General features: G+C 38.0%; 2 protein-coding genes across 2 annotated transcripts in view; both read left to right on the top strand.

Moving 5' to 3' along the window:
- Nucleotides 1-2,524: 2,524 nt before the first annotated feature.
- LOC106001806 (vomeronasal type-2 receptor 116-like) lies at nt 2,525-10,022 on the top strand (the record flags this gene model as incomplete). The annotated part of the gene is given in 5 exon segments (XM_013036781.1): nt 2,525-2,801; nt 4,275-5,081; nt 5,766-5,993; nt 7,873-7,996; nt 9,097-10,022. Coding segments are annotated over 5 exon segments (2,362 nt in total), but the record flags the coding sequence as incomplete, so codon positions are not given.
- A 3,324-nt stretch (nt 10,023-13,346) lies between these two features.
- Nucleotides 13,347-15,802, top strand: part of LOC106001804 (vomeronasal type-2 receptor 116-like) — a 46,759-nt gene continuing 44,303 nt past the window's right edge. The window contains 2 exon segments of the mRNA XM_013036780.1: nt 13,347-13,514; nt 13,592-13,773. Of these exon segments, the coding sequence (XP_012892234.1) occupies nt 13,347-13,514; nt 13,592-13,773 (350 nt within the window).

Raw genomic sequence — 15,802 nt, 5'->3', positions numbered from 1 at the left:
TAGGGAATCATGACTTTTTTTCGAATTTGCACAGATGTGCCTTTTGAGTTACAGGATGATCTAGTTTGGAGAATGTTGTTTGAGTGGCTGAAAAGAATGTATATTCGGATGCTCCTGGGTTAATTATTTACTAGCTCTATGGTAATTCTATTTTATCAATGCACTTGTTTAGGTATGATGGTCCTATGCAGAATTTTTGCCTGGATGATCTATCCAGCTACAACAGTGAAATGTTGATGTCACCAGCAATCAATGTGTTTGCATCTATTTTTTAAGATAAGTTTTAGATCAATAAGTATTTGTTTAATGAAGTTGGGTGTCCAGTATTTGGTGCATGGATATTTAGAATTGTTATATGCTCTTGAGGGAGAGTTGTATTTATTTTTGTTCAGTGCCCTCCTTTATTACCATTAATTTTAATTTTAAATCTATTTTATCTGATATTAGGATTGCCTCTCCAACCTGTTTATGGGAGCATTTGCTTGAAATATATTATTCCAGGCATTCAATTAGAAAATGTTCATTTTTGTTGGCAAGATGGGTCTCTTGTGGACAGCATATATATGGGTCTTGCTATTTGATCCAACTCCTTAATCTGTTCCAATTATTTGGAGATTTAAGGCCATTAATGCTGAGAATTGAAAAGTGTTTGGTAAGTCCTGACATGTTATTCACCTGCTTGATGTCTGTGCCTCATCTTTTCCTATAATGTTTAGCTGGCTCTCTAATAAGGAATATTCTTTCCACCACTATGGCATTCTGATTGATCATCTATATGTATTTCCTTAGCTATTTTTCTATTGCTGGATTGGTGAGGAAAATTATTGCAGTTATTCTTCTTATGCAATTTTATATTTGTTCACTAGTTATGAAGGAGTATTTTGCTGGGTACACTGTTTTTGGTTGGTAGATGTTTGCCTATAAACTGTGGCATACATCATTTCAGTCATTCTTCCTTTCACTATCTCATATGAGAAATTTGTATTTATTCTGACAGCTTTTCCTTCATAAATAATCAATTATTCCTCGCTAATATCTTCAAGTACCCTTTCCATGGGCAATAGCATGCTCTTTTCTGGTCTGGACTGTTTGGGCTTCTACTACTCATTGTTACTGAATGTGTCTTTATTTTTCTATGCTCAGAAATTCCTTCCCATCCCTCCATCCAGCCCCGCCCCCTCCCACCCCACCCCCACCCCAAAGATGTAAACTTGGTTTTCCTTAAATTTCTTGCATGCTCCTTTACCTTTTTTTCCCCCAGGAATTATCAGTGTCTTATATCCTTTTGCCAGGAGAAGACACTTTCATTTCATCTGTACTATTAGTTTCCTTTTCATCTGCGATATAGATTTACGTTTATCTTTATAGATACCATGAATTCTTCTAATAATTCTAGTCTCATAATGCTTAGGAATTGTCCTGTGTACATTTTCTTTCTTTTCATATTTTAATAAACCTGTTCTTAAAGCATTTTAGAACTATATTCTAGGTCCTTCATTGTCTGACCTATAGCCTGGACATTTTCTTTAAGAATTAAACTTGCTTTATTTGCCATTTTTCTTGTATTTTCATGGATTATTCCTCTCCATTTTGAATCATTTGTATTTTTATGTTGTCTCCATTGTGTCCTTCTCTGAACAATGTACATTGATTATATTATATTAATTTTTTAATGTTCTCACAACAGATTTAACATTGCACATACATATCATAAACGAGAAAGGAAAGCATTTTTATCCTCTTTACAACTTTGTTTTTTCCTTTTCTATATCTCAAGATAAATACACTAGCAAATATATCAAGTATTAGTGTAATGCCTCATGGTGGATTTGGATGGTGGATTTCAATGTAAAGATTTCTCACAATTCTTTCCTCATAACCTACATTGTAGGCTCCTTTCCCCATATTCAGTACCTTGGAGTTGGTTGACTACCTATGTTCTCATTACATAAATAACAGTTAAATTGCCTCACCTGTTATTAAGGTTTTGTTGTGGTTGATATTGCAGGAAGAGCTGTTGATTTTGTTCGGTATTTGAGCAAAGCTTGCTATGCAATCCTGATTAAATAATGCTTTCCTTATGAAAGATGTTATTAACTTGAAGAATTGTTAGTTAGCTCAACCTGCAATATAACCACTTAACAGCAGCTGGGCGACTGAACCAGAAGGCTTTTCACACAGGTCTCCACCTGTTTTACCATATTTACCCAAGGTGAAGGCAACAGAATATTTTGTGTCTCATCGCAACTTACCCCATGCCTAATGGAAAAATTTTGCATGTTGCATGTATATGGTAGTGGAGATAAAGCAAGCTCTTGGCTTAACTAAGTTTCTGAATGTAATTCATGACAAATTCCTTTCATATCTTTACATAACCCTATATTCAAGCACAAGACATTGTATTCATATTCCATCCTAATTGGGCAGAATGTTTTACGATACTTATTAGCAGAAACGCAAGCATTCCTTCCATAAAAACCATAATTTTGAAATACTCCTGTGAATTTCTATGCTCATTATGCAGGTTTACCTTCAAGAACTACCAGTGTGTTTTGGCCTTGGCTTTTGCTATAGAAGAGATCAACAAAAACCCTGATCTTTTACATAACTTAACTCTGGGATTTAGTATCTATGATGTTCAATATGGATCAAGGACATCATTTAAAAATCCTTTTGTTTGTCTTTTTGGGAAATATGACTTCCCAAACTATAATTGTATGAGAGACAACCAGTCTATAGCAGTACTTACAGGACCTTCAGGAGCATTGTCTTCACTGCTGGACCTCTATAGTTTTCCACAGGTGAGAGTGTGAGGGGTGGGAGATCTTAAGAATGCCTAATTTAGTGCCATCTCAGGTGTTAGAAGAGGACAAAAGGAAGAGACTTGATTTATGGAGGGGAAGGGAAATAACAAAATGCTTAAATAAGGATACAAGTTGACCCATTGTAACAATGAGATGTATAAGGCACTTTGGTGAAAATGAACTTTACAACTTTGGCAGAGAGGAAGGTGGACAGGAGGAGTGTGGGAGGTGGAGAACGAAAGGATGGTAGGGGGAAAACAGAGGAGGAGGTAACAATGCTCAATTGGAAATGTACTCATTACCTTACTCATTAACTGTACCCCGTATGTACAGGATTTTTACAATAAAAAGCATATTTTAAAATGTAGAGTAAAAAAAGAGAGTATGTATTCAAAGATAATGTGATATTTCTATTACTGTTGGTTTTATAAAGGGGATGAAAACATTATAGCCAAAAGGTATTATTTTGGAATTTTAAGCCTTATAATTGATATTGATTTCTTACAAAATCAGGAAATGGAAAATGACTTTAAAATGTCAAGATATGTTGAGCATGATGCTGATGGACCACATCTCTAATCCTAGTGACTCAGAAATCATTTCTAATTAATTAGAAAAATCATGCAGTAATGTGTGGTTCAAGTGGTACAGTGCTACTTTGGGGGGGGGGGGGAAAGCTTAGAACTACATAAGGCCCTGAGTTCCTGGCCCTTTACTAACACACACACACAAACACACACACACACACACACACACACACACACACTCACACATATATGCAGGCTCATGTGTAAGATACATTGAATGCAATATGTCTGTCTTAGAAAGAGAATGGAGTATATGATCTCTCATATGTAATATTTTGTCTAAATAAGGAAAATGAAATATTAAAAGATCTGGACCACACTCCGATATGTATATATATATATATATATGCATATATATATATATGTATATATATATGATCAATCTGACTAAATTATGGTACATATCAGGGTAGAATTGAATTATGTAACCACTCAGAGAAAGAGACAGTACATAAAAATACCAGGCAACTTAAGCATACCTTCAATGAGGGTGGCTTTTTAGGTGTTCAGGGAATATGGAAGAGGAGAAAGGAGTAGATGGGAATAGAAAATAATATAATATTCAATGTACATATATGTGAAAATGGAACTAGGAAAGTCAGTGAATATGTGAGGTGGATATCGATTACAGGAGTTGATGGAAACAGTGACAATGATTAAGAGATTTTGTAAAAACAAATTAATACATTGCCAAAAAATTTAAAAAATTAAATTTATTTCTTCCAAAATTAAATGAAAAACCTACCTTACAACTATTGCACATAGTTATATGATATATATATATATATATATATATATATATATATATTTAAATATCATGACTGGAATTAGGATGGATGGAAATCTTCTCATTTTTGCAGCCTCCTGTTCTCATTCCCTTTAGCTGACCTCTGGGCCTTTTGATCATGCTCTGAGTGACAATAACATGTTTCCTAGTCTCTATCAAATGGCTCCAAAGGACACTTCAATAGCCAATGGCATGGTCTTATTACTACTTCACTTCAGCTGGAATTGGGTGGGACTGATAACCTTACAAGATGAGAATGGTTTGTGGATTCTTCCTGCATTCAAAGAAGAGATGGCCAAGAACAGAGTTTGTGTAGCCTTTGAGCTATCATTACCAAATTATTCCATGTCGAATATTTTCAAAATTATGTCACATTATAACCAGATAAATAAATCTTCAGCAAATATCGTCATTGTGTATGCTAATAATGAGTTCCTACGACATTTATTGATATGTGTTGAACAATTTTTAATAAAAGGCAAAGTTTTTATTATGAACTCAGAGTGGGATGTAACCATGAGAAAGAGATATTTCATTCTAGGTTCATTCCTTGTACCTCTCGTTTTCTCACACCATCACCCAGATGTTTCTGGATTCACAGATTTTCTCAAATCAGTTAACCCGTGCAAATACCCAGAAGACTTTTTTCTTGCTAGGTTATGGTTTCTGTCTTTTAATTGCTCAGATTCTGCGTCTGACTGTGTACAGTGGGAGAACTGTCCTCATGATGCCTCCTTGGATTGGTTGCCTAGGCATATATTTGACATGAGTATGTCTGGAGACAGTTACAATATATACAATGCTGTGTATGCTGTGGCCCAGGCTCTCCATGATATGCTGCTTTATCAAACAGAAACACAAACAATGGGAAATAGAAATGGGATAATGTCTTCCCCTGCACAGGTAAGGCCTTCTGTGTTGTACATCACACATTAGGAAAAAAGTTACTTTGTAGAGAGGTTCTTACTCTATGAAATTCAATAATTTTGGTATTGTCTGAAAACCCAAGATACTATACTTCTTCATTTGTGTGTGAGATTCTCTAGGAATGTTTTTATGTACTCTTCAAGAAAAGCAGCCATGAAAAAGGACATTTGTAAAAATTCGTTTAGTAACAAATAAACCAACATGTTTATAGCTAATATTTTGAAGGCTTCAAAATCACCATTGAAATCTGCATTTCGTAAGTAAGTTTAAATGTTGACCTCCTACACATAATTATGTATATTTTTCATGAGATAGTTTTATTCTATTTTATCTATTAAAATTTTGCCAAGCTCGTACTACAGATGATCACAAAATTAGTGGATGTAGAAGCCTATAGTAAGCAAATGAAAACTTTTTCACTAATGACTATTTACATGAAATTGACTTGTCTTGAAAAGAGGCCCTCTATTTCCTTGCTGAGTGACCAGGATTCCGAAAGAATATTTTTATTCTCTGATAGGTTTTCTTCTATGCAACTCACTAGGTGCCTCTACCATTCTTGAATTCGGAATCAAAAATTTAAAGCAATCAAGAGCCTTTCTTGGTTCAGGTTTTCCTTTTTAACTCTGGGATATATTTCACCATATATTTACCTTTTAGCTGCATCGTTTTCTGAAGAACATCCAGTTTCACAATCCTGCTGGAGATCAAGTGATTTTAGATGAGAAAAAGAAATTGGGGGCAGAGTATGATATTGTGAACATTTGGAATTTTCCCGAAGGTCTTCAACTTGAGATGAAAGTAGGAAAATTTTCCCCATATACTCTTAATGGTCATCAACTGACTTTATCTGAAGATCTAGTAGACTGGACCATAGGAACTACAGAGGTTGGTTGGATTCAACAGTAATGATTTTAAGGATATATAAGTAAAGAAATTTCACCCTTAAAATTTATATGTGGTTGTGTGCCAGTAACTTACTCCTATAATACTAGGTATTTTGCTGGCTGAGATATGAATATCATGTTTAAAAAAACAGTGCTAAAAGGAAATGCTTTGAGACTAATCTCAAATTAACCATCAATAAATCTGAAGTGGTGCTGTGGATTAGGCACTAAAGTGTTAACATTAAGCAACAAAGCTCAGATACCCAACCCAGATTCACATTGTAAGATTTAGTTCTGGCTTGTGCGTGTGCGTGCGTGTGCACACACACACACACACACACATACAAACAGACAGGCAGACACACGCATGCACGCACACACAAATTATACCCTATGTGCTTACTAAAAACCAAGTAGTAGACATTTAAAATATTTCTCACTTAAGAAAATGGATTGACAGATTGTTGGCTATTAAAGGAATAGAATACATTAACAGTACTTGGGTGAGGGTACTCTTGCTTTTAATTATATCTACCCAGGTGGATGACTACCTCAGATCTAAGATTATAGTGTTGTTAAAAGCTCAACTGGGTAGAATATTCTATGAGACTTTTTTGCTTTTTATTATGAAAATAGTATAGAGAGGGGTTACAGTTACATGAGTAAGGTAATGAATAAATTTCCTATGGAGCATTGTTACATTATACTTTGTTTTTCCCTACTATCTATTCCTTCTCCACCTTCCCAACTCCCCCATCACCCACCAAGTTGTAAAGTTCATTTTCAACATAGTGTCTAGTACATCTCATTGTTACAATGGGTCAAAATGTATCCCTATTTGAACATTTTGTTTTTTATCTTCCACTCACTAAATTAGAAAAAAAATGTACATACAAGACCCAGGGCACCAAAATTACATACAGTGGAAACAGGGGCTATACCATCGGGGAGGAACATAACGAAGAAACCAAAAATCATATAGTACATTATAAATACATTAAAAACAATAGCAAGAAAGAAAAAACCACTGTGTCCCCATCTTTGGGTTCATTTCGCTTAACATCATCTTATATGCTCATATCTCAATTAACAATAAAAAATGTCAAGTGGAGATTTGGCTCAAGTAATAAAATGCTAATCTTCAGCACAAAAACCTCAAGGTCAGTGCCCATACTACGAGTTCAAGTCCGAGGATCATCTCCAGAAAAAGTTAACAGAGTGTTTCTAAAAGTTTATTAGGAATATTAAATTGCGTTTTTTTAGCAAGTTTCTACATTGTGACAAAGTATCAGAGCAATCACTTTATATGTTTTAAGGGTTTATTTTGCTCCCACTTGTGGAAGTTCCATTCAATGATTACTTGCCTACTGCTTAGGTATCTTTGGTGAGATGAATCAGTGAAAGAGCCTGAGCAAAAGAGATTCTCAGCTCATGGCCACTGTATAAATGTGACAGTCTTTGTATTCAGATAACCCTAAAACAGAAGGCCTATGCAATATCTTACACCCCACTTTTCAAGCTTCAAAGAAAATTGCTTCTCTTTACTCCTCATCATTCACAAATAGCAGGAAATAACAAATAATGACATGAATTCAAGGAAATTCCATAGCTCTGGCCAATAGGACTTACTTTCTCACCATTAATCAACTTTTAAAGGTCTCACACTTCTCAAGAGTTCAATAGGCTAGATAGAGATCAAGCTGATAGAACATAAGTTGTTTGTGGTATGATGTGGAATCTATACCAACGTTGAATTAACTGACCAGATTTATGTGCATAAAATGATACATTTAATAATCCTATTCTTTAAATAAAATGGAATTTTTGGAATGTCAGGTAAAAGTCTGAGCAGTTACTGACACAGATCTGATTTTCTTCAGCCTCCTCACTCTGTCTGCAGTGAAAGTTGTGTTCCAGGATTCCGGAAAACCCCTCAGGAGGAAAAGGCTGCTTGTTGCTATGATTGTACCCCTTGCTCAGAGAATGAGATAGCTAATGGGACAGGTAAGTTCATGACTTGGGCAGAAATTTATATTCTCTAACAGTATCCCCAAAACCATGCAATGCAAAAGATGTGTATTAGGATTGCAGCACCAATGTCTTCCTTTTTTTACTCATAAATTAATTGTGACTATATAGGTTCTTGCTTCTTGACAAAGATTACAGGCTGTGAATTATGTGTAGAATTAATTTTTTTACTCTGGCGTATGAATGTTTGTTCAAGTAATCACTAATGTAAGTTTAATGGCCATTATATTAAGTGCAAAGCTACGTAAAGGATAAGGTCTCCCTTTTATTTTTCAAAACTGACTTCAGATAATAAAGAAAAAAGAGATCTTGCACATCTTTATTTCCTAGTGCCCAGAAATATTGTTGCTACACAGCAAGTGATGTGATTGTTTTTTGTATAAGAAGCAATCAAAAGGGTTGTGCACAGCATGACTTTAGAGCTTGAAAGGGTGATTTGATTTTATGTTGCCCCCTGCATTACAAGCAAGCGGGACAGACAATATGACAACTTCAAAGAAGGGATATAGGGCTTTTATTTATATTGTCCAGAGACATGGAGGGAAGTACAAACCCTGTGATGCACTCTTTTCAATGAAGTGTGTGAGTGGTGAACACAGGCTGAGAAGAGCTATGGCAACATGAAGAGGTCTGGAAAAAATTTAAGGATAATAGTAATGGTAAGGGATAATATGTGTTATAGACACGTAAAGATAAAGTTATTGTGAATGTAGATTAGGCATAGAGAGTTTGTCTAGCATGCATGAAGTCCTGGGTTCAATTCCTCAGTGTCACATAAATAGAAAGAGCCAGAAGGGGCACTGTGGCTCAAGTGACAGAGTGCTAGCCTTGAGCAAAGAAAGCTCAGGGACAGTGCCCAGGCCATCAAAGCAAGTCCCAGGACTGGATAAAAGAAGAGAATGTGGGAACGTGTGTGGGAATATGATGAAGATATAATATGATACTGAACATATCTGGTAATATTTGGGAATTTTTGTTCTTATGCTAATAAGTATTGACATATTATAATTTTCTCTATGTACGGATTTTCTAATTTGCTTTTAAGTACTAAAAAGATTATTTGAATTCCTCACCAGATGTGGAGCATTGTATGAAGTGCCCAGATCATCAGTATGCCAACACAGAGAGAAACCAGTGCCTCCAAAGAGCTGTAAGTTTCCTGGCTTATGAAGAGCCCTTGGGGATTGCCTTGGCCTGCATGGCTCTATGTTTATGTACACTCACAGCAGTTGTTCTTGGAGTCTTTGTGAAACATCAGAACACCCCCATTGTTAAAGCTAATAACCAAGTTCTCAGCTACATCCTGCTCATCTCCCTCATCTTCTGTTTTCTCTGTTCCTTGCTCTTTATTGGCCGTCCAAACACAGCCACCTGCATTCTACAGCAAACCACATTTGGAGTTGTATTCACAGTAGCTGTTTCGGCTGTGTTAGCCAAAACTGCAACTGTGGTTCTGGCCTTCAAGGTCACTTATCCAGGGAGAAGAATGAGGTGGTTACTGCTCTCAGGGGCTCCTAACTTCATCATTCCCATCTGTACTCTGATTCAGGTGACATTCTGTGTACTTTGACTGGGGACTTCACCTCCCTTCATTGACACAGATGTACACTCTGAACATGGCCACATTATCATCCTGTGTAACAAGGGCTCCCTCACTGCTTTCTACTGTGTCTTAGGATACCTGTTTTTTCTGGCCCTGGCCAGCTTCATTGGGGCTTTCCTGGCCAGGAACCTTCCTGACACATTCAATGAAGCCAAGTTCCTGACCTTCAGCATGCTGGTGTTCTGTAGTATCTGGTTCACTTTCCTGCCTGTCTACCACAGTGCCAAAGGAAAAGTCATGGTGGCTACAGAAGTTTTCTCCATCTTGGCTTCCAGTGCAGGGCTGTTGGGCTGCATTTTTGCTCCCAAGTGCTACATCATATTGTTAAGGCCAGATAGAAATTGTCTGCATGGTTTTCGGGACAAAACACATGCCAGGGGAAATAAACCCCGAAGATGAAACTTACATGTATGATTAAATACATAGGAGGTCAAGTAAATTCTAGATTTCTTTTTCCATCATATATTAGTTTATATTGTTAGAATCAATTTGATGAATAAGTGAGTCTCACTCATTTTTCATGTGATAGTACAGTCACAATTTTTAGCCACCTACATTTTAGTTTTGTTCCAATATCTTTGGATTTTCATGCTTACACTGCACTTATCCAATCATCTCCACTAATATATTTTAACTGCTACTAGTTTTTGAATTGTGCTTTCTTAATCATTTTCCTAAAAATTTATTTTATGTTCCTAGTCCTGAGTCTTGATCTTAAAGCCTGGTTACTCTCTCTTAGTTAGTTAGTTTATTTATTTATTTATTTATTCATTCATTCATTTCGTCAAAGCTAGTGCTTTACACTTGAGGCACAGCTCCTCTTTTGGCTCTGTAATGGTTAACTGGAAATGTTATACTCTTAATGTTCCTTTCTATATTACCTTTAAGCCATGATCACTAGATGTTATCTTGTGCAGCTGTGTTAATGGACCTTTTTTACTTTTAAAGTATATTATCTTCCTACCTGTAACTATTCTTCTTAATCATGACTCATTAATATTTTCCTCTTCTAAAAGTTCCATGTTTTATATACTCAATAGTGTTTATTTTGCTTCATACTTGTATATTTCCATTCACACATCTTTCTTTTTCCTTATTCCTCAATTGATTTTGTTGAAATAATCTCCCCCATTCTCTCTGATTTCATTCCCTCTCTCTTCCCTTTCCTTCCTCTCTTCTTTCTCCCCCCTCTCTGCTTCCTCTATATTGTTTTAGAATTTTAATAATTGGTTTAATAAGCCACAAAATACAACTCAGTTGTATTGTCTTTATGAAGTAACAGCTAAGGAATGCAGAGAATCATAATGGGTTGCTTATCCATGGCTGGATATAATTTTCAAGTTATTTTTGTGTAATTACTTTACAAATATTGTGAAGGCTATCTGAGTTGGCCAAATTGTGGAAAACAGAAGCTGCTAAGAACAATGGGCCACAGAATTCTAAGTTCCAAGTTTGTTCCTTGATGATTTCAGTTATAATTATGCAATGATAATTTGATGGCAACGTGTTACTCAACAGAAAGCAATAAATGGGTACCAATAATATGTATGATATATATCATATATCATATAATATGTATTATACATATAACATGTATATATAGCACATTGTATATATTATATATATAACATATAAATATATATGAGTATGTAACACCTTTTTTCTCACCTAATATTTGAGCGTCAAATCTTTGATTCCTAGTCCATCTTAAATAGTACTTAAATTACTGAGTATCTGTGTATCAGTTTGTAATTTTGAGACAGTGAAAGGTGACAAAGGGAAATGTTGGTCACCCTGGCTTGCTGGACATTAATGAAATTTATCTCTGGAACTAGATGGGAGAGAATGAGGGAAGAGATGACTCTATGTGAAAGGAATTGCACTCATTTCTGGATATATGTAAAGGTAAACCGCACCTCTAACATAACAATAATGTAAATTGTGTGTTGGGGAAGAATTAAAGAAAACAGTGATTGTAAGTCCAAAGAGTTTCCATACCAATTGTAAACCTATACCAAATAGTGTGTTAGACAAAAACTTATCTCTGAGTTTTTTCTAGAGTAAGAAACCTTATACAGTCGTGATTTTCTGGGTTTTCATTCCTTTATTTTTATTGTAATTTTGTGTTTTGGGTTTGGTTTATTTGAGATGGGTGAGGGGCAAGGTAATTATGTACACCATGCTCATCTCCAGCCTTAGGAGTGGTAGGATTACAGGTGGAGCCCTCCATATCCAGCTTGCTTATGTTAAATATATCTAAATACTGTCTTTCAACGAAGTTGACTCTGGAAGCTACTTATTCTAGTGATGAAACCTATGTTCATAAACAATTTTGGAAGTGTTTTAAAGTCAAATATAAAAGTCAAAATAAAAGATCCCTGGGATCTTTTTACCTTAATCACTACAAGGGACTTCATAGGCTAATCATCCTATAGCGGTAACTGCTGCTTACCGTCCAACGTGCCTCAGTAGTTACCCTCAGTTCTGATGTGGAGGGTTGAGGTTAATTTATGCCTGGAAAATACACAAGCATGTATTTGTGGGTGGTTATCAGGAATAAAAGTGAGATTGTTGTTTTTAGTAAAATTAACAGCAAAGTCAATACTTATAAGAAATTTTCTGCACCCCCATTCTGTCACTTGATAGAGAACCAAGGTTTGCAGGGCTTCCTCTAACCATCTTGTGCCCTTTGGTCTTCAAGATGCACAAGCAGCCCTCTAGTGCTCCACGTCTGTTTCCCAATAGATGTACCCATTCTCAGGACCCATGACTGGATGGGTCCAATGATGGGTAGGCTGCCTGCTAACCCAAGTAGTATATCCCAAAGCTGAAGGTTGTAAGTCTTGATGTAATTTATTTTCGTGTTTCAAAACAGAACAATTAAAAGTGTTCACATTTTGGAAGACAAGGGAATTGAATCTCATGGGACCAGAGTAACAGATTGGCTGAGGTTGATTGGAAACCATTTTATATATGTGCTGCTGGTGTGCCTACAAAATAGCTGGGCTAGCTGAGAAAGAAAGGCAAGAAAGAGCAGGGCTCTCATTTAAAATACTGGTAATTTTGTGTGTGTGGAGAAGTGGTTCATGCCTGTAATCCAAGCACTCAGGAGGCTGAGATCTGAGGATTATGGTTCAAAGCCAGCCCAAGCAAGAATGCCCATGAGACTCTTATCTCCAATTAACAGCCAGAAAACCCCAAGTGGCAATGTGTCCCAAGTGTTTGAATGCTCACTTTGAGCTGGAGAGCTCAGGAACAGTTCCCAGGCCCAGAGTTCAAGCCCCATCACACACAAAAAATAAAACCAAAACCAAAAACTAGGAAGGGTGGAAGCATCCCAGGCTCTGGGCCCATAATCCAGGTTTACAGGCTATAGTGGGAAAAGCAGATAGACACATCCTGACACATTTTGTTCACTCTAGAGTCTTCATCTGCACTCCTGGTACATAAGCCTACATCACTATTCCCACAATTCAGTAGACACAGAAGGGAGCAAATTTTACCCTGAAAAGATACTTTAGATGACACTGGCCCATGGTCTGCCACACCCCTGTTAACTAGAAGAAGCCCTCCGAATTAAGTCACTGTGGAAGTAAAGACCCAGTTACAGAGGGGGAGGGTGCCAGAATCCTCAGTCATGCCAATAATCACAAGATAGATAGGCATTAATCCCTGTCCCAAAGTTAGGTTCCCATAGTTCAGGTACTGTATGGATCTACTTACATGGAACAAGAGCATACAAACGATGGTACCCACATCTGTGCCAACTTGCAAGCGAAAGCAGGGAGTTCCCAAGGTGAAGAAAAACAGTTCATTGTGGATAACTGCACTGTAGCACTTGAAGCACAAGTTGAGAAATGCAGCAGCATTCCAGGCTCCAAATCTGAAATGGTGAGCAACACAGGCCATATTCTGAAACGGGGGCCTGAAAGAATGTGTCTCTGGACTTATTTTCCTTTGGGCCACAGTACAGCACAAAGCGGCCAATGTGTTTTCTCAAACTTGAGTATGTACAGTCACAACCTCATACCTGCAATACCCTACCCAGGGATCGGTTCTCACCAATGAGCGATTACTCCCACTTACCTACAAACTTGGGTATTTGGGATGACACAGGCACCTGGGCCTACCAGGAGGGACCAGAAAGATGGTAGCCCCATGGTGTAGAACAGGCAAGGGGACACCAATTTGCTGTAGCAGGACAAACACAGGTTGTAGAGGACAGCCACATTCACAGTTCAAGGCCATAGCCCCAGCAACAAAACACAAGGCCATTTAGAGCAGTCACAGGGCACTCTCCAAGCCCTGGTTTTCCTTCTCTTGGGTCTGATAAAGAACATGAGCAGGGCAATCTGTCATCCCATCCATGCCTTGGAGGGAATGTGTATATACACCCACACAATCTGTGACCTGCAATTTGGTTCTCACAGGACAACGGCAGGAGGAGAACTACTTAACTTGAAACAGGGGCTTCTGTGAGTGGTTCTGCACCTATGCTAACTTGCACCAGGAAGAAGATAGGTTTGTAAGGTGAAGAAAAACTGTCCACTAGGCATGATCTCCCTGTGGAAGCACATAATCCCAGATAAATGACACAGTCCCAATGAGTTGTTCATACCCTCCAAGCTCCAGCCTGCCATCTCTAGTACCTACTAGAGAGCAGCTCTAGCCCAATTACCTCCACATCCGTGTACTTGTATATATACACAGAAACACATCACCTCACTCACAATTCAGTTCCCTCAGGAAGAACAGAAAGAAGAAAGTTAGGTCAAAAATGGGGCTATCTCAGATGGCACCAGTTCAGGAAGACAGAGTTCCTGGGAGCAAACAAGAAGTGGCCGTCAGGCACAAACTCACTGTACCAGATGAAGAACTAGTTAGGGAGGGTGGCAGCATCCCCAGCTATAGAACAATAATTCAGAGCTACACAGACATTACCTGGGTATGGACATGGGACAGTCTCCAAGCTCTGGCGTTCCTTCTCCTGGTCCAATATAGCCCATAACCAGGCCAATCTGCCACTACATAAGTACCTTCCTCTGACCGTGTCTCACCCTGTCCCAAGCATTTAACTCAACACCACATTATATCAATATCACTGTACCCTGGCCAACACAAATCAGGAAGACAGTGTTCCTGGTTGTGAACAATAAGTGACCCTTGGGTATAAACTCACTGTGGCAGGAAAAGTACACTTTAAGGAGTGTAGTAGAATCTTCAGCTCCAGGCCAAAATCCTGAGCTACACAGACATTAACTGGGAACAAGGGGAAGTCTCCAAGCCCTGACCTTCCTTCCCATGGTTCAAAATAACCTATGACCAGGACTATCTGGCACCACATATGTGTACACATACACAAAACTTCTCTCCCAAATTGATTTTACACAGTTGAGGTATGGAGAGAAATCACTTATATGGAACGAGAGCACCCACAGATAATATATGCACCTGGGACAAATAGGACCAGGAAGTAGAGAGTTCCCAATGTGAAGAAAAACAGTCTGTCATGCATCACTGCTCTGTAGCAGGTGAAGCATAGGTTGGGAAGGACAGTATCATTGCAGGCTCCAGGCCCATAACCCAGGGCAATGCAGACCATACGCTCAAAGGGAGGGTAGCCTTCCTTCCCTTGGGGCCTCAATATAACAGGAAGTGGCAAAAGTGCATTCCTCAAACTTGGGTGTGCACAGTTACAAGAAAATACCCACACAAACACACTCAAGGATTTCTTCCCAGAAAGGAGGAAGAGTGCTCACTTACATCAAAATTGGAGTATCTGGATGACATCAGTACATGAGCCTACCGGGAGCAACCAGCAGGATGGCAGTCCAGAAAGTGAAGCACAGGTCACTGGGCACCACCTCAAGGCAGTCTCCAAGCCCTTCCTCCTCTTGGGTCCAATGGAACACCTGCCAGGCCATTCTGGCTCCACCTAAGTGTGTTCCGGTGAACACATGTACACAGATGCACACACAGCCACCTCTCACCCATGATTTGTTCCCTTAATGTTACAGTGGAAGGCACCCACTTACGTCAAAACATGGGCATGAGAAATTTTTTTTTAATTTAATTTAATTTAATTTGTGAACATACTGTACAGAGGGGTTACAATTGCATGGGCAGGATAATGCGTACATTTCTTACCAAGCATTGCAGCCTCCTCCTTTGTTTACCCT

This window comes from Dipodomys ordii, unplaced genomic scaffold (genome assembly GCF_000151885.1).
Source record: "Dipodomys ordii isolate 6190 unplaced genomic scaffold, Dord_2.0 Scaffold437, whole genome shotgun sequence".
Lineage (NCBI taxonomy): Eukaryota > Metazoa > Chordata > Mammalia > Rodentia > Heteromyidae > Dipodomys > Dipodomys ordii.
This window is presented reverse-complemented; position numbering and strand designations above follow the sequence as displayed.